Genomic DNA, 22,729 nt, shown 5'->3' with positions numbered 1-22,729 from the left:
AAAACGGTGCAAAATGGTTTAAAATGGTGTAAAAGGGTTTGCACTGTTTTCACACCGTTTTCACACTGTTTTTGGCCCATGCGGAATCTGCCTAGGTGTCCTCATAGTCCTGACCTGAATGGCCGAGGTTAATTTGAATCTTGGAAGCTAAACAAGGTTGATCCTGGTTAGCACTTGAATGGGAGACCAGCAAAGGCAGGCAATGACAAACCACCTCTGTAAGTTCCCTGCCTTGAAAACCCCATGAGGGGTTGCCAAAAGCTGGGTGTGTCCCAGAGGTGTAGCTGGGCCAAACTGCACCCAGTGTGCAGTGCCCCCCCCAATGGTCCCCTGCCCCTGCCCCCTTCCCACACTTACCTTAGTTCCTTTTCTATTTCTAGTACTTTTTCAGGCTGAAAAAAAGCGGCCTCTTCACAGTTCAGGCAAAAAACTGCCTGAGGAACTATACTTCCCAGGAGACCTCGTGAGCCCCAAGGTCTCCTGGGAACTGTAGTTCCTCAGGCCGTTTTTGAGCCTGAACTGTAAATAGGCTGCTTTTTTCAGCCTGAAAAAGTACTAGAAAAAGAAAAGGAACTAAACTGCATGAGGGAAGAGGAAGCAGAGATGTGCTGCCCAGGGGCACAAAGGGAAGGAAGGGGGGGGGAGGGACCGGGGGTGATTTTCCGGGGGGCCCAGGTGTGCGCCCGGTGTGCAACGCACCCCCCTTCCCCTTGCCGCTCCGCCACTGGTGTGTCCACATATTTGGCTATGTTGTGATGATGCTGTTTGGTAGTCTGAATTCTTGTCCCTCCCAGTTCTTCCATTTACTTTATTTCCCTCTTTCCAGGACTTGCCTTTTTGTGCAGAAGAAGACTGGCAATTCTCTGGGCCCCTTCTCCTCCAAAGGCCCACGAAGTCGCTGCCAGTGCCTCGGAGGAGAGGCGTGGGCTGTGGCCTACCGGCACACCCGCGTGGTGATCTGCACCACCCGTGGCGCCCCGCACCACCGCCCCCTTCACAATGGCGGCGGGGCCGGCGGCGATGATGAGGCCTCCTCCGACTGCTCCTGCCTGTGCCACAGTTACGAGAACCTTTCTTCTACCAATCAGTCCTCTCTCAAATCTCTCATCTCCACCATCTGAAGCCATAAAGGGGGGGTCCTGTCATTTCCGCCTCTCACCATCACTTCCATCCAAGGACCAGTCCATTTTCCATCGCCAAACTTGGGATTTCCTCGGCTGACTGGGAATCAAGCAGTCTGAACTCTATAGCCATAACCCCTCAGGGTAGGTGGGAGTCAGTGCCTGGAATGAGTGGTTGATAGCAGCATTGGGGGAAATGGGGGACCTTTTGTGAGCAGACAGTGTTTCTTGAGGTTGAGAGAGCTGCCGCAGAAGCTATCCCTCGGGGAGAATACAAGGTGCCGGGACCTTATAGCCATATCTCTTTGGGGGGGAAACATATATGCCTCTTTTGAAGCAAGCAGGTCACTTATTGGTGCTGGAATTTTTACAAGCACCTCCTGTGAGAAGCAAGGGGCCGGGAGGGATGCCTGCCCCAATTCTCCCGTAGAAATCTTCACTGCAGAGAGGACTCGTGTCCTGTTCAGGGATTAAGGACCACATGTACTGGGAGTCGGAGCTCCTTTTGATTCTGTATTATGCAAAGGCCCGGTGGGATCCTGCGGCCGCATCTGTACAGCATTGTGAAGCTGCGGCAGGAGATCGGTGGCTGGCACGCAGACACCGAATGGAGAAAAGGGGGCCCTTGGTTGCATGCTGAGCCGATCGCTGTGGGGTTGTTTGGGTGCAAACCGAGTCCAGAGGCCGTGGGACACACAGAAGAAGAAGGGATATTCATTTGGCTTTCAGAAATGCAACAATCGCATCAGATAAGAAGAGAGGATATGTGAAGCAGCCCCTTCGTCTCCTGTGCCCGCAAGGCATTAACGGACTTCGGCATATAAAGCTTCCATTAAATTATTTTCATATTGGTGGTGAAGTTTCTCTGTTGTTTTCGAGGTCAGGATGTTGAATGTGTAAAGAGTTCTGTCTCTGGTGAGGACACAAACGTCTGGTTGCCATGGAATAACATCGGTAGAGAATGAGAATACTTTTAACAAGATGTCCTCTTGTTCATGTTAATAGAAGAAGAAGAAGAGTTTGGATTTATATCCCCCCTTTCTCTCCTGCAGGAGACTCAAAGGGGCTTACAATCTCCTTGCCCTTCCCCCCTCACAACAAACACCCTGTGAGGTAGGTGGGGCTGAGAGAGCTCCGAGAAGCTGTGACTAGCCCAAGGTCACCCAGCTGGCGTGTGTGGGAGTGTACAGGCTAAATTGAATTCCCCAGATAAGCCTCCACAGCTCAGGCGGCAGAGCTGGGAGTCAAACCTGGTTCCTCCAGATTAGATACACGAGCTCTTAACCTCCTACGCCACTGCTGCTCCTATGGAGAAATGCATGGTTCAAGCTTTAAGGGAAGAAGCAGCAAACCAGCGTGGTATAGTGGTTAAAAAGCAGATGGACTCTAATCTGGAGCAGCATGCTCTTATCTGGAAAACCAGATTTGTTTCCCCCCTCCTACACACGAACTCTACTCGGTGACTTTGGGCTAGGCACAGTTCTTCAAAACTCTCTTAGCCCAATTTACTTCACAAGGTGCCTGTTGTGGGGAGAGGAAGGGAAAGGAGCTTGTAAGCCCCTTCGAGTCTCCTTTCAGGAGAGAAAGGAGGGGTATAAATTCAAACTCTTCTTACAGCGTTGGAATAAGATCTGGGAGACCCCAGTTTAAATCCCCACTCATATTCAGCTTAATTTACCTCACAGATACAGTGGAGGATTGTTGTAAGCCACCTTGAGTCTTCATTGGGGAGAAAGGGGGGAATATAAATTATTATTACTATTATTCAGCAATAAATTAACAACATAAAGATGGCATCCGTCTCTATAACGTGAAATCCAAAATCTAGCAACCAGAGAAAGAGAGGAGATGCCAGTTGAGTTGGAATACCGTTGTTGCCCTCAACCATTGTCTGGTGGAACAGCTCCTGTCTTATAGGCCCTGTGGAACTGTGATAGATCTCACATGGCCCTGGTGTTAGGTCTCAGACCTTGAATCAATAAACGGACTCTGTACTGTTGATCAATAGGGTTTATTAGAAGGCAACGAAGCACCCAGCTTGACAAAGCCAGTTCTGGCAAACTTGGCTTTTGCTACCCTCTATATTCAGAAACAATCCCCCCTCCTATTTTCCCAAAGAGTGTGGGAAAGAGTTAAAGTGGAGCTGAGGGCCGCCAATGTTGGCAGCAGATAGAGATAAGCCCCACAGAGCAACGGAAACATTCCACTTCCCATGGGAGCAGAAGGTATCAGGATAAGTATAGTTATCTACGAAGTGTGTGAAGCCATAAAGATGAGATCAAGGGAAGAATGTCCCATTACAGGAAGAGTAACATATAGCAGGCTGGTTACATATATCTTGTAGCATTACATTGAAGTAGGAATGCATCTCAATCAACTAGATACAATCACTTAGGCGCAACCCCTGGCACCTAGCCTCTTTGGACAGAGTGTTCCACTAGCTGGGGCTAGTGTCGAAAAGGCCATGGCAGGAAATTCAAGGGCTGAGGGAAGCAAGAATCCTTAGGAAGAAGTTTTCAAGGCAAGATGGGGGAACTAGAATGCTTGGTGCTAAATGATAGTTATAGCAGGTATCTCAGAAGTGGCCGTGAAGAGGGTGAATTTTTTCAGCTCTGGCATGCCTTATGTTGGACATTTTCACAACATACACTCAAATACATCATACTCAATCCTGGTGTTTTGGTGTGCATTATTGAGTAGGGTACTTTGATACAAGAGCCTTTATCGTTCATTAAACAACTATCTTCAAACTTTCAAACAGATGGAGAGAGCAGGGCTAGGTTGGCATTAAGACCCAGGCAGAGCATTCTTCGTCAACGCTTTGGCACGTTGAGTGTTGTGGTGAAGGAATACGCAATCTACTAACATCTTTTTTGTGAGACAGTACATAAAGTTATAGCTAGACAAAGTCCCATGTCTTGTTCAGGTTGCCAGCTCCAGGTTGGAAAATTTCTGGAGATTTGGGAGTAGAGTCTGGGGTGGAAGCATTTAGGGAGGGGGGTTAGTTTGGCATGAATGGGATGCCATAGAATCCACTCACCAAAGTAGCTGTTTTCTCCAGGGAAACAACTAATCCCTATAATCTGGAGACGAATCGTAATTCCAAGAGAACGCCAGACCTGAGTTGGAGGCTGGCAACTTTACATCTTGTTCAAAATGAAACCTTTCTAAATATTAAAATCCGGGACAGATTTACATTAATTAATGTTTTTAAAAGTAAATGGATGGAAAAATGTAATTAATAGGTCAGTTCAGATTAATTTCGATATTCCCAAGACAGAGCAGTGTGAAATTTAGATGCGGAGGGTTGCATATTTAATTCAGTGCAGGTTCCAATTGAATCTAGAGCTTCATAAAAAAACGTAAGTTAATTTTTTCATATTTAATGGCAACCGACATAACTTTTGGAGACAAAGAAGATATTGTGTTTACTTCCTTCCCCACCAGATTACCCAAAGGACATTGCAAATAGAGAAATCTTTAAGTTTAATGATGCAGTACTAAGAGTAATTAATACACTAAGATTATTATTGTAAATCTTCTCTGCCTAGTTTTTTTTATTGCATCCTGTATTGTGTAGTCCAGTGGATAGTCCCAAGTACAGATGATCAGAACTACACAATGGGGCCACTCACTGAAACGCTACTAGAAGGACTCCCAGATCTGCAGGAAAAAAAATTACCTTGTAAACCAGCCCAAAGAGGGAATTTAAAGTCCTCAAAAACCAGCCAGGTCGGGACTGAGGCTGCTCCAGAAGGGGTGGAATTTGAGAACAATTGAGAAACTAAGGGAGCAAAGGAAGAGGGGAGAAATATGACTTTTCCAGGAGAGAGAACCCTGCAAAATAGATTTTGAGGAGGAAGGAACTTTCCAAATTGCCTGTCGTGGTTGATTATGAATGTGAAACTACCCTAGGAGTGTACCTCCGTTATTATGCTAATCAAGAATAGAAACTTTGCACAGCCAGATTAGAATTCATGCCACTGAGGCAATAACCTGTCCCCACCCCATCCCAGACTTTGCTCGCGGTCAATGACCAGAGAGATCTTTCCCTTGGGCGGGTTTCAGTTAACAGCCTTAGTTTAGGCGCCCAGAGCGAGCATCAGACCATCAAATCTCAAAACGCCCTGCTATTCCTTCCGCCTCAGTTTCCCATCGGTTGTAACGGAGTTCTCCTACTAGTCCGCTTTATGAGGTTTTGCAAACTGCACAAAGGAAGCTGCCGGAGTCCCCACGCATTTAGGGGCGGGGCCGTAGTAATTCGGCTGCAATGTCCTGACAGCGTTATGTGCAAAATACGGACAGCCTTTGGGGGGCGTCTTTTACCCGTATTACGCGCTGACAACCCCGTCTATTTCGCGCACACGCCTATTTAGAGGCGCAGATTCGGGGCTATTGGGAGGGAGGCGTGTCCGTTTATGCTAATGAGCGAATGCCCGGGTTCGGGGGATCCCGACTGCAGGAGGGCGGGCGGCTCTTTGGTTATGCTAATGATGGAAGGCTAGGGTCGCCCCCCGCCAGTGAGAGTGAACGGGGGCGTGGCCTGCGCACGTATTGTGCATATGACGGGATCCCAGTCCCGGGCGCCATGTGCGCGCCACACTGCGGTGCAGAGATTATGCAAATGAAGGCGGGGTGGGCGTGGCCATGCAGAGAAGCATGCAAACGAGGGACACGCGGGGACGCGTTGCAGGCGAAGAGGGGGCGGCGGGCAAGGCAGATGTTATGCTAATGAGGGGGTGGTGGGCGGGGCGAGCCTGTGAGCTCAGCCGGGGAGGGGAGAAGCCAAAGGAGGAGCCCCGCCGGTTGCAGCAGCAGCATCAGCAGCAGCGGGAGGCGGAAGCAGAAGCGCGCCGAGGATGCCGAGCTCGGCCGGCACCGGCAGCTGACCCCGGGGGGGGAGCCAGGCCATGGCCTTCCTGGGGGGGCCCCGGCTCCTGGACTGGGCCAGCTCCCCCCCTCACCTGCAATTCAACCGCTTCGTGCTGACGGGCTACCGGCCGGTCAGCTCCGGGTCCGGCTGCCTCCGCAGCCTCTTCTACCTGCACAACGAGCTGGGCAACATTTACACCCACGGTGAGCTGCGGCGGCGTCCCCGTGCTGTCTCCTCGGCTGGGATCCCCGATCCCCACGCGCACCGGCCGGCCCTCCCTCCCTTCAGCCCCGCAGGGCCCTCCTCGCCATTGCACCGCCGGCCCGCCACGCTCCCGGGCAGAGAGAGAGCAGCAGGCGGCCGGAATCCGGCTCCTTTGCCTCCCCGGCCCCCCTACACCCGGCCATGCTCTGGAGTGGCTTGGGAGCCGTTCATTTCACGCACACCTTGTTTTAGGCGCTGACCCAAGACCCCCTCGCTTTGACTTCACTTTGCACGCTTGGCACCCGGGTTCTCCTCCCTCTCTGGCTCTTCGTGCAACCTGATCTCAGGGGCAGAAATTCAGCTGCAGTCTGGTGAGGTGGGGGTCCTGCGTGCCCCCTCCATCTCTAGACACCCCCCCCCCCATCTTGAGCTTCAAGATGCCCGATTTCCCAGCCTCTTGCAAAGGGTGAAGCATGAAAGTGTGCTGTCCCCTACACCCCACCCATTCCAGGCATGTAGGAACACCTTACAGTGTGAAGGCAAAGTTATGTAGAGGTTTGCCCCTAGATCTGGATGCTTCGGTGCCCTTTCGGTTTGGAGGGCAGCTCTGAGCCAGGCTTGGCGTGGTTTGACAGGAGCTGCTGCTTAGAGACCGATTTCTCGTCAGGAGGGCCAAGCGGGTTCAAAACAGATCTCTGGTCAAGATGTCTGGACCACACGGCCTGGGAAGAGCAGCTGCCCCTCAGAACAGACAACATTCAATGAGGTGCCTGAGAACCAATTTGCACATTTTGGTGAGCACAGGTAGGGTCTGGCATACCTATTCTGTGCCCTGCATCACATGTGAGTTGTAGGTTCTCCCCGATTACTGTATCTGTGGTGCCTGGCCCAACATCTGGTGCAGAGGTTGAGAAGGGTTTAGCCTCCCTTTACACTCTGTCCTGACCAGAAACGGTCTTGGTGGACTCACTGTTTGGCCTGCAGAGAAAACCCACGAGTGAATACACAAGTTTTCCTAATGGGCCCTGGAATAATTGTGGGTCAGGGAAATAGCCCAGGGGGGAAGACATAAGATCCTACATTACATGCACTACATATGTGAACCAAATCAGGCACCTCACGTTCAGAAGCTCTGTGGAATCTGCACGTTGCATGTGATTCCTACACAGCATGCGAAATGGGGACCAGGACCTGCCTGTGTGCTCTGTGACATGTGATCGGCAGGTGCAGCTTTGTCAAAGGGCTTTAAACTCAAGGTATTTTAGATGGACTGTAAAGAGCTTTGGAGAAGCTTAGATGTGCGGTTTCTGCCTTTTATTAGTTTTGAAATTTTGTTTTCAAAATGGAGAAGAACAGAGTTTGGGAATTTCTCTATTAATTGCTGGACTGGGATGCTGGGCCTACTTAATATTATGAATAATACTTAACACTTGGATTGCATTTTGAAGTATTTGGTGCCCTTTGCGTATTTGGTGCCCTTTGCGTATTTGGTGCCCTTTGCGTATAGTCATCCAACGACCCTGTCAAGTAGAGCCAGCATGTTGTAGTGATTAAGAGCAATGGACTCCAATGTGGAGGACTGGTTTGTTTCCTTGCTCCTCCACATGAAGCCGGCTGGGTGATCGTGGGCCAATCCCAGTTCTCTGGGAACTCTCTCAGAATCTGGGGATTCTGTCAAGCATCAGACTTTTACTGTGGGGCTGGCACAGTGAAAACAGGGGTGTTGTCTTGATTCAGAGCCAGCAAATTCCATGTGGTATCTTACAAGAGAGGCAGGGCCAGCTTGGACGGATTAAGAGGAGACAGCTACAACGATGCCAATAATAACAACCCAGATACAAATCTAGCCATCATAACCTTGGTCAAAATTAAGTGGTGGTCAGAAAAACCCAAGCAATGGATTTAATGTAACGTAACAAATGCCCCGCTGGGCTTCAGCTGTAAACATAAGACGGCACGCAGAAAATCAGCCTTGTGTAATACACCGTACTGAAAATAAATTGCAGCTAATGAGAACTCCACACAGAGTAGGAGGAAAACAAAGGCTAGTTATAACTTAATTGGGGAACACGTTCCCTGTAATGCATTAGTTGCAGTTAGGGATGAAAACTCTTAAAATTTTAAAGCAGAACTCACAATGCTTTTACAATGGTACAATACCCTCTTAAAATGTAAAAGTATAAGCTCAAGAGCAGACCATAACAGACTTAAACACTGTCAAGTGACATATTAGTACAATCATTCCAACTGTGTACACAATTTCGCAGAAATAGCTTCATCAAGGAGGATAAACACATGCAGGCCTGGCTTATTCCTTGGGGGAAATCCTCAGGGTAACCCAGCCTGTTTTGCCTCAAAGCTTATCAGGTAATGTGTCACAATAATGTCTCGCTGGAACGCATCATTCTCAGAGTGCTACAATGGTGCCAGCTATTATAATAGCATGTAACAACAACAACAGTATCTAGCGTTGTTGAGAGTGTTCACAGTAATTTTTGCATACTTACAACAGTCCTGCAAGGTAGGACACTACAGCTATCCCCATGATACAGCGAGCAGGTTGCCTGAGGTGATATGTAGTGTTGTTAGGGGTTAAACTAGAGATTTCCCTGTTTTCCAAGCTGCTGCCCAATGCTACAGATCGTATTTGAAGGAATGCCATGAAATATGAATTCCAGAAGAGTATATGTTGCCCGCCCCCCCAATAAAAAAGTGCCTTATGATAACTTAAAGACTTATAATTTGTTAGTCTTTCTTTCCTGGTTCTCCCTGCCAAAGCAGGCTCAGAGAAGCTTCCAACAATTACAGATAAAAACAATATAGAACATTATGACACTGTTAAAATGCCATTAATGTCAGGGTTCAACTCTGGCACCTGTGAAGTAACAGATGTGTCCCTTGAGTATGTGCAGAGTGCATTTCCCTTCCATCACAAAAGGTCCCTGGTCGATAGATAAATGTTCTGGAAAGTTGGGAGCCAGCACAGTGCTATAGTGGTTAAGAGCAGGTGCACTCTAATCTGGAGAATCGCATTTGATTTCCTGCTCTGCCACTTGAGCTGTGGAGGCTTATCTGGTGAACTAGATTAGCTTGTGCACTCCAGCACATGCCAGGTGACATTTGGCTAGTCACAGTTCTTTGGAGCTCTCTCAGCCCCACCTACCTCACAGAGTGTTTGTTGTGAGGGGGGAAGGGAAAGGAGTCTGTGAGTCCCTTTGGGTATCCTAGCAGGAGAGAAAGGGGGATGTAAATCCAACTCTCTTCTGCTTTTAAAGAGCCGAAATGTTCGTTTCTCACTTGGGGGTGGGTGAGCAATGTTGATTCCATTATGAGAACCAGTGGGATATGAGTGTCAGACCCAGATTTGAACCTGCAGTCTGCCATGGAGGTTTGCTTCTTGATTTGGGGCCAGGCTCTACCACACAGGGTTGTTGTGATAATTTTAAAATAGGGAGAAGGGGATAATGCAAGCTGCCTGGGTCCCCACTGGGGTAAATTTTGACATACATACAAGTGGAAGCATATTTCCGCTGCATATTTGCTTGAGGTGGCCAGGAAAAAAAACAAGTTAAGCAATAGAGCAAGTTGCAAGACGGCTTCCTGCTAACGTTCTTAAGAGGTGCTGAAAGCCTTACCAGCTTTCTATGTAAGGGCAAAACTTTCCTACCTTCTGTTCTTATCTCCCCTTCATTAGGGCATGGTGAATCTGGGCGGCTGCTTGCTATGTATGGTTCACCCTGGCTGAAAGGGTGAGTGGTTAGCAGCAACGCTGGCTCACGTCTGCAGAAGAACAAATTGTCAAGAGTTCATCTTGGACTTTTCTTTTGCGTTAAAAAAACAACCAAACCCTTCTCCCTCCCTTTCACTAGCACGGGCATGCTATGCTGGTGTTCTGTTTACTAGGAGTTTTTAAGAGAGGAAGGAGCCCGCCCCCTCCCTGCTGTTAGTCATGGTGCCACCAATTCTCCCACGTTCTTCTGCATGTTTGAACAAGGGTACAGTGAAACCACCTTTTGGATTACCCTAGATCAGGGGTAGGGAACCTGCGGCTCTTCTGCCCTTATACTGCGGCTCCACGAGCCAAGCCGCTGGCCCCATCCTTGCCCGCCCTGCAGGCAGCAGGGCGGGCGCACCAACTGCCCACAGCCGGCTGGGCCACGCCATGGGCTTCCCCTCTCGCCTGCCCCGTTGGAGCGGGGTGGAAACTTCCCCAGCGACCCGGCGAGGAATACAGGCAGCTGACCCCGTACTTGCCGCCTTTCATCTGTCATGCGCTTCTCAGAATGGAAGCGTAGTAAAAGGTAAAAAAAAACCCCAATATGCACAGTGTTGCTTTATTTTAAATGCTCAAAAAACAAAAATTATTTGCGGCTCCAAGTGTTTCTTTTCCCATGGAAAACGGGTCCAAATGGCTCTTTGAGTGTTAAAGGTTCCCTATCTCTGCCCTAGATTCAGCGGGAAAGGGAAGGTGGCATGGCATAGCCCCGTTTCATCGCATCTTGGAAGCTAAGTGGAGTCGGCACTTGGAGGGGAGACCACCAAGGAAGGCTCTGCAGAAGAAGGCGAGGGCAAACCCGTTCTGCATCTCACTTGCCTTGAAAGCCCATGGCTGGGCTGGCCATAAACTGGCTACGACTTGACGTCATTTTATGGACAGATCTGGTGGCTTAAGGGTCAGCCAGTGTGGTGTAGTGGTTAAGAGCAGGTGGACTGTAATCTGGAGAACCGAGTTTGATTCCCCGCTCCTCCACCTGAAGGGCAGAGGCTTATCTGGTGAACCAGATGTGTTTCCGCACTTGTACGTTCCTGCTGGGAGACCTTGGGTCAGTCACAGTTCTCTCTGAACTCTTTCAGCCCCACCTACCTCACAAGGTATATGTTGTGGGGAGAGGAAGGGAAAGGAGCTTGTAAGCCACCTTGAGTCTCCTTAACACGAGAGAAAGTTGGGGTATAAATCCAAACGCTTCTTCTTCTTATGAGTTTGATCCCCACTCCTTGAGGACAGTGGCCCAGGCAAGATCCAAGCCTTACCTCAGTGTTTGCTAAAGGTGTTGCTCCTCTCATAAATCTTTGTTCTGTTATTTCATGTTGAATAACTATCGTGCCTTTATGAAAAGATGTTGATAATTCCAGGAGCCAGCGGGGTGTAATGGCTAAGACCGGCAGGCTCAGATCTGGAGAACTAAGAAGAGAAGAAGAAGAGTTTGGATTTATATCCCCCCTTTCTCTCCTGTAAGGAGACTCAAAGGGGCTTCCAATCTCCTTGCCCTTCCCCCCTCACAACAAACACCCTGTGAGGTAGGTGGGGCTGAGAGACCTCCGAGAAGCTGTGACTAGCCCAAGGTCACCCAGCTGGTGTGTGTGGGAGTGCACAGGCTAATCTGAATTCCCCAGATAAGCCTCCACAACTCAAGCGGCAGAGCGGGGAATCAAACCCGGTTCCTCCAGATTAGATACACGAGCTCTTAACCTCCCTCCCTGCTGCTAAGTTTGATTCCCCACCTTTACACATGAAGCTCAGTTCCCTCAGAACTCTCTGACCTTGGGCCAGTCACAGGTCCCTCAGAACTCTCTCAGTCCCGCCTACCTCACAAGGGGTCTGTTGTAAGCAGAGGAAGGGAAGGGTTTTGTAAGCTGCGTTGAGACTTCTTACAGTTGAGAAAAGTGGGGCATAAATCTCCAAATTCTTCTTCTGCCTCTTCTTCTTAGCAAGAGAAGTGGTCAAGGATCAGGACTTCTCGTAGAGTCAACTGTGACCCCTTTGGAAAAGGTGGAGTTCGCTTTCCTTTGGCGAGAGTTTGATTTCTCGGCTCACACATGCCTGTGTCACTGTACTGAGGGAGGCTGTATTCATCCACGTGCTTTCAAATAGGCCTTTACAGCCATGAGGTCTAGCGACTTGCTTCGTTATAATAAAAGAAAGCTAAGATTTAGGAACTTTTAATTTGTTATCCACCAACAAACTCTGTGCTTCTCCTGTGCAGTAGCATAGCCCTGAGATGATGGATATCTGGCTTGGTATGCGCTCTTATCTGTTGTAGCCTGGACCTTCCCTTTCTTGTGCTCTCAGCATGTCAAAGTGGGATCAAAGTGTAACAGGAAATAGTCTTGCAATCCTTGAGGCGGATGGGGGGAAAAGGAAGTTGTGGAGGCTTGGTAAACGGTTCCCGAAGAAAGCAGTCGAGGTAATAGAGTACATACATTCAAGGGGTTGTGAGTGTTCGAGAGATCACCGTCCCCTCAGCCAGCCAAGACTTGGGTTTCTACCAAGCCCTTAAGAAGGAATTAAAGTCCTTTAGCTGCGGATTTCAAATGGGCTGCTCTGAAACCCGTCCCTCACTGATCGAAGTTGTCAAGGAGATTCTGTGAGCCTGCCATGGAATCCCTGGACTTTGCAAAGGATTCTGGGCAGTTTTCGAGAGGGTGCTCTGGCTTGTGTGAGGCGCTGGCCAAACGTGGAGGCGTTATCTGCTGAGAATTACCTTAAGACTGCTGCCAACCCACCCCTGTGGCTTCTCGTCTTGAGGGAGATTGTGAACAGCAGACGCCGGTTTCAGGGTCCACCGTTGTCAGCTGCCTGAGACCAAGGAACTAGGCCCCACAGGAACACAACTGGGAAACTGCTGGGTTTGGAGGGATCTCTGTGGGGTGTGTGCAGCTTGGGGTGGCTTGGCTCAGAGCACTGGAGGTGTTTGCTTGAAGAAAGCCGGAAAAGTGGCTTCGCTGAGCAAACTGGAATCCCGCTTGTAAGCTGACTGAATACCGACTTCCCATGGGAATTGCCTCGTGGATACCAAGCAGCTGGCTTGTGAGCTGGGTGGGGATCTCCAGGGACTGGCATGTACCAAGCACTCGGGATCGGCTTGGCAGCGTCTGTGCCTAGGGTTGGGCAGCCAAAAAGCAAGTGAAGAAAGTTAGGAGGAACCTCCTGGTTGGAGCCAAAGACCGGTCTCGCTCAGTGTTCTGTTTCCAACAGTGGGTAGCCGGGTATCTCCGAGAGCTTATCAGCTGGCCATGAGATGGTGGCCGTTCCCTGTTATTCCTTGGAAGTATACTGCCTCTGGACATAGAGGCTCCATTGAACTGTCAGATATGTTAAGCTATTCGTTTGCTTTCACCACTGGGCCTCATGTCCTCCAGGAAGGGGAGTCATAGCTCTCATGTTTATGTGCAGAACGTTCCATCCTTGGAATATTCCTGTAAAATATTTATTTATTTATTAGACTTGATAGACCACCCAACCCCCGGAGGGCTCTGGGCGGTGTACAATAAACGTAGAAAGCATTTACAATGTAAAAGCATAAAATAATATACCAATAAAACACTAAAATACATTATAGCAGCAGTTCATATATCAATCCAAATACTGATGGCGCTCTGACCAAAGGCCAGGAAGGTCAGCATTGGCCAAAAATAGATGGAATCAGTAACCAGGCAATGCTGAGAGATGTAAAGCTATTAGGAGGCTTCAGAGGAAGGTAGGCAAACTAGGCATTCCCAAAGGGCGGTGGAATAACGCCAGTCTTGCAGGCCCTGCTGAACTCACCGGAGTCCACTTGAGAGAACCCGGACAACGAATGGTAGAGCATTCGCAGAGGACGGAGATTAGAGCTGTAAAGGCCCTGGCCGAGGTGAAAACCAACCCCATCGATGAGGGACGGGGGAACTACCAGAAAATTGGTCTTGTGTAGCAAGGAAAATCTTTAACCTCAGCCCTTGGAGGGCCACTGCCAGTCAGAGCAGGTAGCTCTGTTTTAGGAAGCGTGATCCCATATAAGACAGATTGAGATACTCTTTTTCTTATGCTGTGTAGAGTCAGAGTCTGCCCTAGCCGGAGTCTGTTCCCTCAGAGAACCCAGAAGTCCTGCTGAGAATCACCTCTGTAGCCCCCTTGGGTTAAACTCTGTTGATCCTGATTAATCCAAGCAGAGAGACCGAGAGGCTGTTTCTCTGTCTCCGTTCTTTTGGCCCACTATTAAGAACTGGGTGAGGAAGATGGATGTAGAATTGCCAATCCCGAGGGATTAGAAGGGTCTGCTTCTGAACCCTTCAGGCCCCTTTTATACGTGCAGAATAATGCACTTTCAGTCCACTTTTACAATTGTTTGCAAATGGATTTTGCTCTTCCGCACAGTAAAATTCTGCTGCAAATTTCATTGAAAGTGGATTGAAAGTGCATTATTCTGCATGTGCAGAAGGGGCCTCAGAAAGCCCTTGAAAGTATTTTAATGCCTTCCACTTCTGAGGTTTGAGAGGGACACAGCAGGTTGCCAGAGGTGAGAGGCATAGCATTCTTGGTGACGGCAGCCAGCTTGGGATTCTGGTTCTTTTAAGCCAGTGGTTCTCAACTTGGGGGTCAGGACCCCTTTGGGGGTCGAACGACCCTTTCACAGGGATCGCCTAAGACTCTCTGCATCAGTGTTCTCCCTCTGCAAAATGGATAAATGTTAGGGTTGGGGGTCACCACAACATGAGGAACACTGTATTAAAGGGTCGCGGCATTAGGAAGGTTGAGAACCACTGTTTTAAGCCATCCTTTCTCGCCCAGAAGACCCCATGAGCCCTCCAGGCCTGCAGAACAGAACTGGGAGTTGGGATTCCTTCAAGATCCCAACTGTCCTATTTGTCATGAGAAAGCCATTCTTGATCTGAGTAGACTAAGGGAAGAAAGTGGGGGGCTGGGTGCCTTTATAGGTAGGGTATTCCCGTGCCTGACCAAGGCTTAAGTGGGTGGCCCTTTACCTAATACCTTTGAATCAGGGCTGTCAAACGATTGATGGAACTGTGGCTGACAAATTGTATAAATGTAACTGGATAAAATTGTATCTAAGGCGGAACAATAATTTTTTTTTTTCAGAGAAGTATCCAGGTTGCTTTGGAAAATAAGTTATGTCTTTTCTATAAAGTCCCAGGCCACCACAGTTGTAGGTTAAAAGCTTGTTTTAAAGGGAAGTTTTCAAAACAAAAAATTGGATCCTTCCTTCCTTCCTTCCTTCCTTCCTTCCTTCCTTCCTTCCTTCCTTCCTTCCTTCCTTCCTTCCTTCCTTCCTTCCTTCCTTCCTTCCTTCCTTCCTTCCTTCCTTCCTTCCTTCCTTCCTTCCTTCCTTCCTTCCTTCCTTCCTTCTTTCCTTCTTTCCTTCCTTCCTTCCTTCCTTCCTTCCTTCCTTCCTTCCTGGGTTAGAGAATTCTAAGAAGCCAGATTTCAGAGGAGTAGTCACATTGGTCTGTTTCAGGGGAAGCATCTTGTGGCATTTGAAAGATTAGCAGTTCAGTAGTGGCAGAAGATTTTGTGGACTAGAGTGCCCTTTACTGGATACATGGTGCTGTCTTGCTAGGAAAGGGGCAGTGGCTGAGAGAGAAATAATTGTATACAAAAGGGTCAATTGTCTTTTAACCTCACTGTTTAGAATTTTCTTTCCCTCGGCAGATTTACGTCCTTGGACCAAACCAAGGTTGGGAACTTTGGCCCAAGGAATCTTATGCCACAATAAATCTGTTAGGTTGCCATTTTTTGTTGTTGTTCTTTCTTCTTGCCAGCTGCAGTTTTATAAATGCTTGCATTAAAATACTTTAAAAAAAAAATCTGTTGCCTGATTTAATCAGGGGCTTTTTTTTGACAGTCAATATTGTTTTCCCTCAATCAATTCCTCTGTTAGATTAAATGTTGTTGCTCTTATAAAAAACCCATTCCAGCATGGAAATCAGATGAAGTGGATGGATGTTTTGGAGTGCTCTTAACTCTCTCCTTTTTGTGCTCTGGAGAGCATGCGATCCAGTGGAGAGAGAGGGCAGGGAGCTCTGGAGGCCAGATCTCTCGGGGTGCGTACAACACTTTCCCTGATGCTGAGAGATTTGATTTTGGCTAAACATTAAGCAAAACTATCCTCCCCTAAACAGTGCAAAAACTAAGCCAGGCAAGTAAGGGAGCCCGCGTGGTGTAGTGGTTAAGAGTAGGTGGATTCTAATCCGGAGAACCGGGTTTGATTCCCCACTTCTCCACCTGAGTAATCAGATGTGTTTCCACACTCCTACATTCCTGCTGGGTGCCCTTGGGCTACTCACAGTTCATTCGGGACTCTCTCAGCCCCTCCTACCTTCCAAGGTGTCTGTTGTGGGGAGAGGAAGGGAAAGGAGCTTGTAGGCAACCTTGAGTCTCCTTACAGGAGAGAAAGGTGCGATATGAATCCAAAACTCTTCTTCTTCTTTCTTCAGGATCAGACCAGTAACCCGCCTAGTCCAGCATTGGGGGTTATATCCAATCAAACTTTTTCACTTAATCTTGCCCTGTCTCCCTGTCTGCTAAGGTCCCAATCCCATGTGGCTTTTTGTTCACGCCAGTCCCACGATCCCCAGAAAGGCCTTTTTGATTGGTCACAAGGGACCCTTTCCTTCCTTGTTCATAAACTGAGAATAAACGAGCAGCCAGCCTTTTACACCACTGCCTCACCCCCTAAAATCTCCCAGGTTTCACTTGGGGCTGCCTTAGGGTTGCCAGCCTCCAGGGGGCCCCTGGAGATCTCCTTCTATTACAGCTGATCTCCAGACAACCAAGGTCAGTTCTCCTGAAGAAAATGGCTGCTTTGGAGAATGGACAATATAGAAAAATATCCTGAGGTCCCTCCCTTCCTCAAACATGCTCTCCTCAGGATCCGCCTCCAAAATCACCAGGTATTTCCCAGTCCAGAGCTGATAATCCTGGGTTGCATGCACCTGTTTCTCTCTCTGATGTCATAAGGCCTAAAAAGCCAATTCTCTCTCTCTACCTCTTTTGATGAAATCTGAGAAACTACGGATGCTGAATCCCACAGCGGATGCCGGATGTTATGCTTGCTCAGGGAGTTCACAGATGAACAGAAGCCGAAGCCCTGCATATAAGAGAGGGCAGTGAGAGGCAGATGTCAGGGTTTTGATCGGCAGAACTGGGCTTTCAGGTTAGCTGCGCTGCCCGCCGATGAACGCCGATGCTGCGTAGGGAGTCAGGGAAGAAGAAGAGTTTGGATTTATATCCCCCCTTTCTCTCCTGTAAGGAGACTCAAAGGAGCTTACAATCTCCTTTCCCTTTCCTTCCCCCCTCACAACAAACATCCTGTGAGGTAAATGGGGCTGAGAGAGCTCTGAAGAACTGTGACTAGCCCACAGTCGCCCAGCTGGCACGTGTTGGAGTGCCCAGGCTAATCTGGCTCACCATTCTGAGCTCCTTGGAAGAAGGGCAGGAGAAAAATCAACCAGACACATAGGTGAGGCTGTGGTGTTGGGAGGAAACCAGGTGCCACAATGATTCGGGAGCCTAGGAGTTGCTGAGGGGAGTCAGCTGGCCGGGGCGTGCATGAGCTGTTGACCCGGAGGCCTCTCTGCCAGTAACGTGAGCCGATTTTCTCCCCTTGGGTGACTTTGAGGGTCTAAGAGGTAGAACGAGGACATGGGTGTGGATTTCCCCCTTGCCCTACGCGTCGGCTCCCTCTGCATGTGTCCAAAGTAAGTCTGGGCTCACTCATGCCCTGGTTGGGAGAATGCCATTCAAATAGTGAGAGAGACACAATCTCTCGGCCTGGCTGATGCTCCTTGCCCTTTAAATAGTGCTCTGAATTTTTTTTTTCTTGGGTGTCTTGGGCCATGCACCAGGGAAGTACTAGGAGGCAACATCAGAAGAAGGCTTTGGTCTCTGTGCCCTGTTGTTGGACCTCCAGAGGAACTGGTTGGCTTCTGTGTGAGACAGGATGCTGGACTAGATGGACCACTGGTCTGATCTGGCAGGGATCTTCCTATGTTCTTATGTGATTACTTGGCTACATGGGGAGAGATCCCTCCTTGGCTGGATCTGACTGAAGTCTACCTAGTCCAACATTTTGCTTCCCATTGAGGAGGCTAGAGGAAGTGCTCAAGAAGAGTGTGGAAAACATCCCCAGTTGTTTTGTTCTCAATGCCCAGTCGATGGAGGTATATTGCCCCCGGTTGTGGAGGTTCCATGTTTTGCCATTAACGTATGAATGGTAGTTTTCTTTTCCCCTCCCAAAAATACCATTTAAGCTAGTGGGGCTTGATGCGACTTGTGACTCCTATGTGTGAAGAAATGCTTTCAGATCTTTTGGGAGTTGATCAAAGGGCTAGAAGAGCACAACCTGTTGAATCTCTTTGTTTCCCCCAGGAAGGGTCCACCTTGATGCTGATGGGGAGAATGCCCCTGCTGAATCTGTTGCTGCAGTCTGCCACCTTGCCTTAGGTCTTGTTGGTAGCACCTTGGCATTTCCTGTGCCCAGCCTAGAACTGGCATTGGCTGTCTGTATTTAGCGCCTTCCAGATAGCTAACAATGATCCTGTTAAGAGCTTATTTCCCTTCTCCATCCACCTTCCAGCCAGCAAAGGGTCTAGTGTCACTGGGGGCTGTGGAAGGCGGGCAAATCCTAATCCAGATATGCCAAAATATCCCCCTCCCTGAACTTAAGTGGTTTATACTTTAGGAGCTGCTGATGCCCGAGGGTGGTAAGGAAAGCCTGAACTGAACTTTTGCTGTGGATGGGTCATCGGCATGTAAAAGTAAAACCCCTAAGCCTCAACTGTAAGTGGATTTACAGTGTTTTCCCCCTCCTTAATATCTGGCTATCACAGGGGTAGGGAACCTGTGGCTCTCCAGATGTTCAGGAACTACAATTCCCATCAGCCCCTACCAGCATGGCCAATTGGCCATGCTGACGAAACTGATGGGCTGGTGTAGTTCGAACATCTGGAGGAACCATTCCCTGAAAGCTTCTCAGCCTTTCTTCCTCTTCCTAAAATTATATTGTAAACTTTTAGGCCCCCTCCGCACTTGCAGAATTGTTTGCAAGTGGATTTTGCTATTCCACACAGTAAAATCGAGTTGCAAAGTGCACTGAAAGTGGATTGAAAGTGCATTATTCTGCATGTGTGGAAGGGGTTTTAGGGGCACAGGAGTGCAGGAGAAGAAATCATCCTGCTCGATCCTTGAGCGTTTAGACGATGCTGGAAGGTTGAGCTGGCAATTTCTAGTTGGGGGGTTCCTGGAGGTTTTGGGTGGAGCCTTGAGAAGATGTGGTTTGGGGAGGGCAGGAACTTCAGTTGGGTATAATGTCCAAGAGCCGCCATTTTGTCCAGGGAGGCTGATCCCTGTAGGCCAAAGATCAGGAGATTGTTCAGTGCAGCATCTCGGAGTGGGGTGTTTGGTTTGCAATACCCAAAGGTTAGCAGCTGCAGGGTGCGGGGAAGAAGTGAAGTATTTTTCAAATTGTTATTTTCCTCAGGGACGCTAAGTGTCTTCATCGGCAATAAAGAAACAGATTAGTCCAGCTGCCAGCAATAGGAATTGCTGGGTGAACAGCTCTCGGAGGCGGGGGTTGGGGTGGGAAATGACTACCAAGGTTTCCGGCTTTCTGGGAACACAGCAGAGCAGGAGTTCGTATGAGGAGGAGCCAGCAGGTGAGGGCGGGTCCGGGAATCCCCGAGATAGCGCAGTGCTTTTCCTGCCGCAGGGCACCTGGTTCAGGGCGGGATCGGCGGCATGTTGCACTGAAATCGCGGCTGTTTATTACACCGTCCTGGCAGCTTCGAGACGGTTGTAATCTCGACCACGTCCCCTTCGGGAGGCGGCTGGGATTATGCTTCGCTGACGGAGTCTGTAACAGCCCGAGTAAGGAGCATGGGAGGAGGCTGGAGGAGAAGAGTTTTTGGGGCAGGGGAAATAGGCATAGGATTCCCCCCCTCGCCATCAGCGCAGTCCCCAGGGGCTCTAGAGCAGAATGGACAGCTTCAGATCTTTGGTAGTCGGTGCCAGGAAAGACCTTACTCAGATGGGCAAGGGCAGTTCTCAGGTATCTCTGGCAGAAAAGAAGAAACTGGGTGAGATGGATCAGTCAGTATGTTGCAGCTCTGTATGTTCATCATTTCAGGAATGACATGGGTGTTTTGAGCATAGAGCAGCTGCCTGGAATCAAGGTGCCTCTAAGTCAGTGATGGCGAACCTTTGGCACTCCAGATGTTATGGACTACAATTCCCATCAGCTCCTGCCGGCATGGCCAATTGGCTGATGGGAATTGTAGTCCATAACATCTGGAGATGCTAAGGTGCTCCTGCAACTCTAAAGTGGACTGCTAGATTTCAGGGCGGACTTTTTGTAACTTAAAATGGTTCAGCGCAGCATCTGCAGAATTGTTGAGGTTGCCTTTTTGGGCTTAAACAGTGTGGAATCATAGAGTTGGAAAAGACCCCAAGGGCCATCAAGTCCAACACCCTGCAATGCAGGAAGTAGGACAGTGGCCCTTAACTCTATGATCTATAGAAAGGCAAGGGCTGTGTGATAGATGGTGTTGGGCTGGAGTGTCAGGGTTGAATCACCAGAGTGGGGATTCTGGAGTGGTGAGACTATGTTGAGTTTAAAGAGTGTTGGACTAGACTCCTGGGAGGTCCCGAATCCCACTTCTGCCATGGGAGCTGCTGGAAACTGGAGCCAGTCACTTTCTCTCGGGCTGCCCACAGAATTGGTTGTAGCGGGGAGAGGAGAAATGAAGAAGGAGGGGAGAAGAACGTGTACGCGTCATTTTGTGTCCCCATTGGGCAGGAAAATATACATAGGCCAAGGAAAGCTTCCTTCTGCAGGCCTGTTGAGCAAACTTGGATACATCACAAACTGTTTAGTGGCTATTCAGGGATTTCAGGACACGGGCTGCAGTGAAATAAAGCCATTGTGTTTGCGCCACATACACCTTACAGCCCTGTGGACTTGAAGCGCCAGCAAACCCTGAGCTGCTGATACCAATTCCCGGACCCAATTCCGTGCTATTGGCGATATAAATGCGGAAGTAATTAGCCTCCTGCTTTCCAGTACTTTGGTTTATCCATGAATTCAAGAATACCTTAAAGTACTTTATCTTGTTGTGGCGGCAGGCTGCTCTCACAGATGTTTGGATCACCTACTTCGCCTGGGAGGCTCCGAAAGCAGGACCTGGGTCGGGGTCTTTGTCGCATCCCTTCTCCTGGGGCACCTTTCATTGGGGGGGGTGGGTGGATACAGGGGGCAGCAAACTGATGTTCTCCAGTACCTCTTTTTTTCAGTTGCTACTCCTCGTCCGGGACTGTTTCAGCTGTTTTCAGGAGGCCTTTGCGGTTGCAGAGTTGGCTTTCGGGTCCCGCAACCGTGCTTGTCAGCAGAATGCACAGTTGCAAGCGATCTGCTGACTCAGTTTCCCTGTTGTCCTTGGGACTGTCATCTCGCCAGGTGGGGATGCTGACGTGGCAGGGTGCAATCATCAATAGCGTCTTGCGTGAGCAACGTGTCTCTATTTATGAGGGTGCTTGCAGCTGCGGTGCAAGAGTGTTGGTTATCCCAGAGGTCTTCAGCTTGGGCCTAATAGTGGCTTTTATTATTATTTTGCTGTGAAGTCACAGCCAACTTATGGCAACCCTGTAGGGTTTTCAAGGCAAGAGACCTGAAGAGGTGGTTTGCCACTGATACCTCTGCATAGGGCCCCCGGACTTCCTTGGTGGTCTCCCATCCCAGTACTAATGCCACAGGCCCCTTCCCTGCTTGAGCGCTGGAATCTAAGAGATCAGGCTAGCCCAGGGCCGCCAGGTCAGGGGTACAAACCACCTCTGAAGCAATGAACGCCCGCCTCGTCGCTGCATCCCTCTCAAGCTCCCCTTTCCTGGCCCCACTTACTGAAACGAGCCTGAGCAGGTAAGGACTGGGCTGGATCCTACCCCCTCTTTATGTACCATTCGTTGTCACTGCTTAGTCAAGAAAACAAACAAACAAAAGCCTTTAAATGGCATATTAAAACCTTACAGTTATTGAACAAACTGATTTAGTAAAACACATCCATGCTAGTCCATAAGGATATCGATCCGTGTTCATGAGTTCAAGTGACAAAGGTACTTACATTCATGCTGCCAGATCTAACCCATCCATGGGATTCTGAATACTATCCCATCAAGTTACAGACTTGGACCGTTTCGGAACTGGTGGCCATCTTTTCCGCGGCCTTATATGCACGGCTGTGCATAACTTTGAGCCTTTAGTGACATAAGATAAATAATAACGGTAGACACTTACATTTAAAACCCAAATGGCTAAAACTTGGAAGGGCTTCTCTCTAAGTCCAGCTTTTGGTAAAAAACCTAGCAACTTCAACTCTGGCGTGAAAGTTAATGCGTCCTTTGAGCAAATCATCTGGCTTTATCTTTGTCTGATTCCCCTGCGATACTTTGTCTTTAAAGATATGGCTTCCAAAGGCCACAGGGCGGGCCGATGATCTCACCAAAATCTTTGAAGTCTTTCTTAAGTCTATTTGCAATTCAATAATGAGCTCCTCAGGGCACAGACCTGGGTCCCACCCTGCTGACAGAAACGAAATACATAAGGCGTTATGTTATATTTATCATTTTACGGTAAGTTTTGCAGGCGAAATGCTTCAAAGCACAATGGATAATTCTTGGGCTGGAGTGGGGATTGCTGCCTGCGCCTACGCCGGTGAAGGCGATGTCACCTGAGTGCGCAAATTATCGAAACCAGCGACCCTCAGA

The 22,729-nt window shown here is 49.0% G+C and overlaps 3 protein-coding genes across 3 annotated transcripts in view; 2 read left to right on the top strand and 1 right to left on the bottom strand.

Moving 5' to 3' along the window:
* KREMEN2 (kringle containing transmembrane protein 2) overlaps window positions 1–1,972 on the top strand; it is a 40,302-nt gene extending 38,330 nt beyond the window's left edge. The window contains exon 8 of the mRNA XM_048517622.1: window positions 827–1,972. Coding sequence (XP_048373579.1) covers window positions 827–1,121 — 295 coding nt within the window. The 3' untranslated portion in view covers window positions 1,122–1,972. The remainder of the gene's footprint in view (window positions 1–826) is intronic.
* Window positions 1–22,729, bottom strand: part of LOC125444887 (sulfotransferase 1C2-like) — a 343,341-nt gene that overhangs the window by 147,399 nt on the left and 173,213 nt on the right. The gene's annotated exons all lie outside the window — the stretch shown is intronic.
* The window catches only part of PAQR4 (progestin and adipoQ receptor family member 4), a 24,492-nt gene continuing 7,688 nt past the window's right edge, over window positions 5,926–22,729 (top strand). Inside the window, 1 exon segment of the mRNA XM_048517646.1 lies at window positions 5,926–6,197. Coding sequence (XP_048373603.1) covers window positions 6,032–6,197 — 166 coding nt within the window. The 5' untranslated portion in view covers window positions 5,926–6,031.

This window comes from Sphaerodactylus townsendi, linkage group LG15 (genome assembly GCF_021028975.2).
Source record: "Sphaerodactylus townsendi isolate TG3544 linkage group LG15, MPM_Stown_v2.3, whole genome shotgun sequence".
NCBI classification, from domain to species: domain Eukaryota; kingdom Metazoa; phylum Chordata; class Lepidosauria; order Squamata; family Sphaerodactylidae; genus Sphaerodactylus; species Sphaerodactylus townsendi.
Note: the sequence above shows the minus strand (reverse complement) of the source record. Positions and strands in the feature narration are given on the sequence as shown.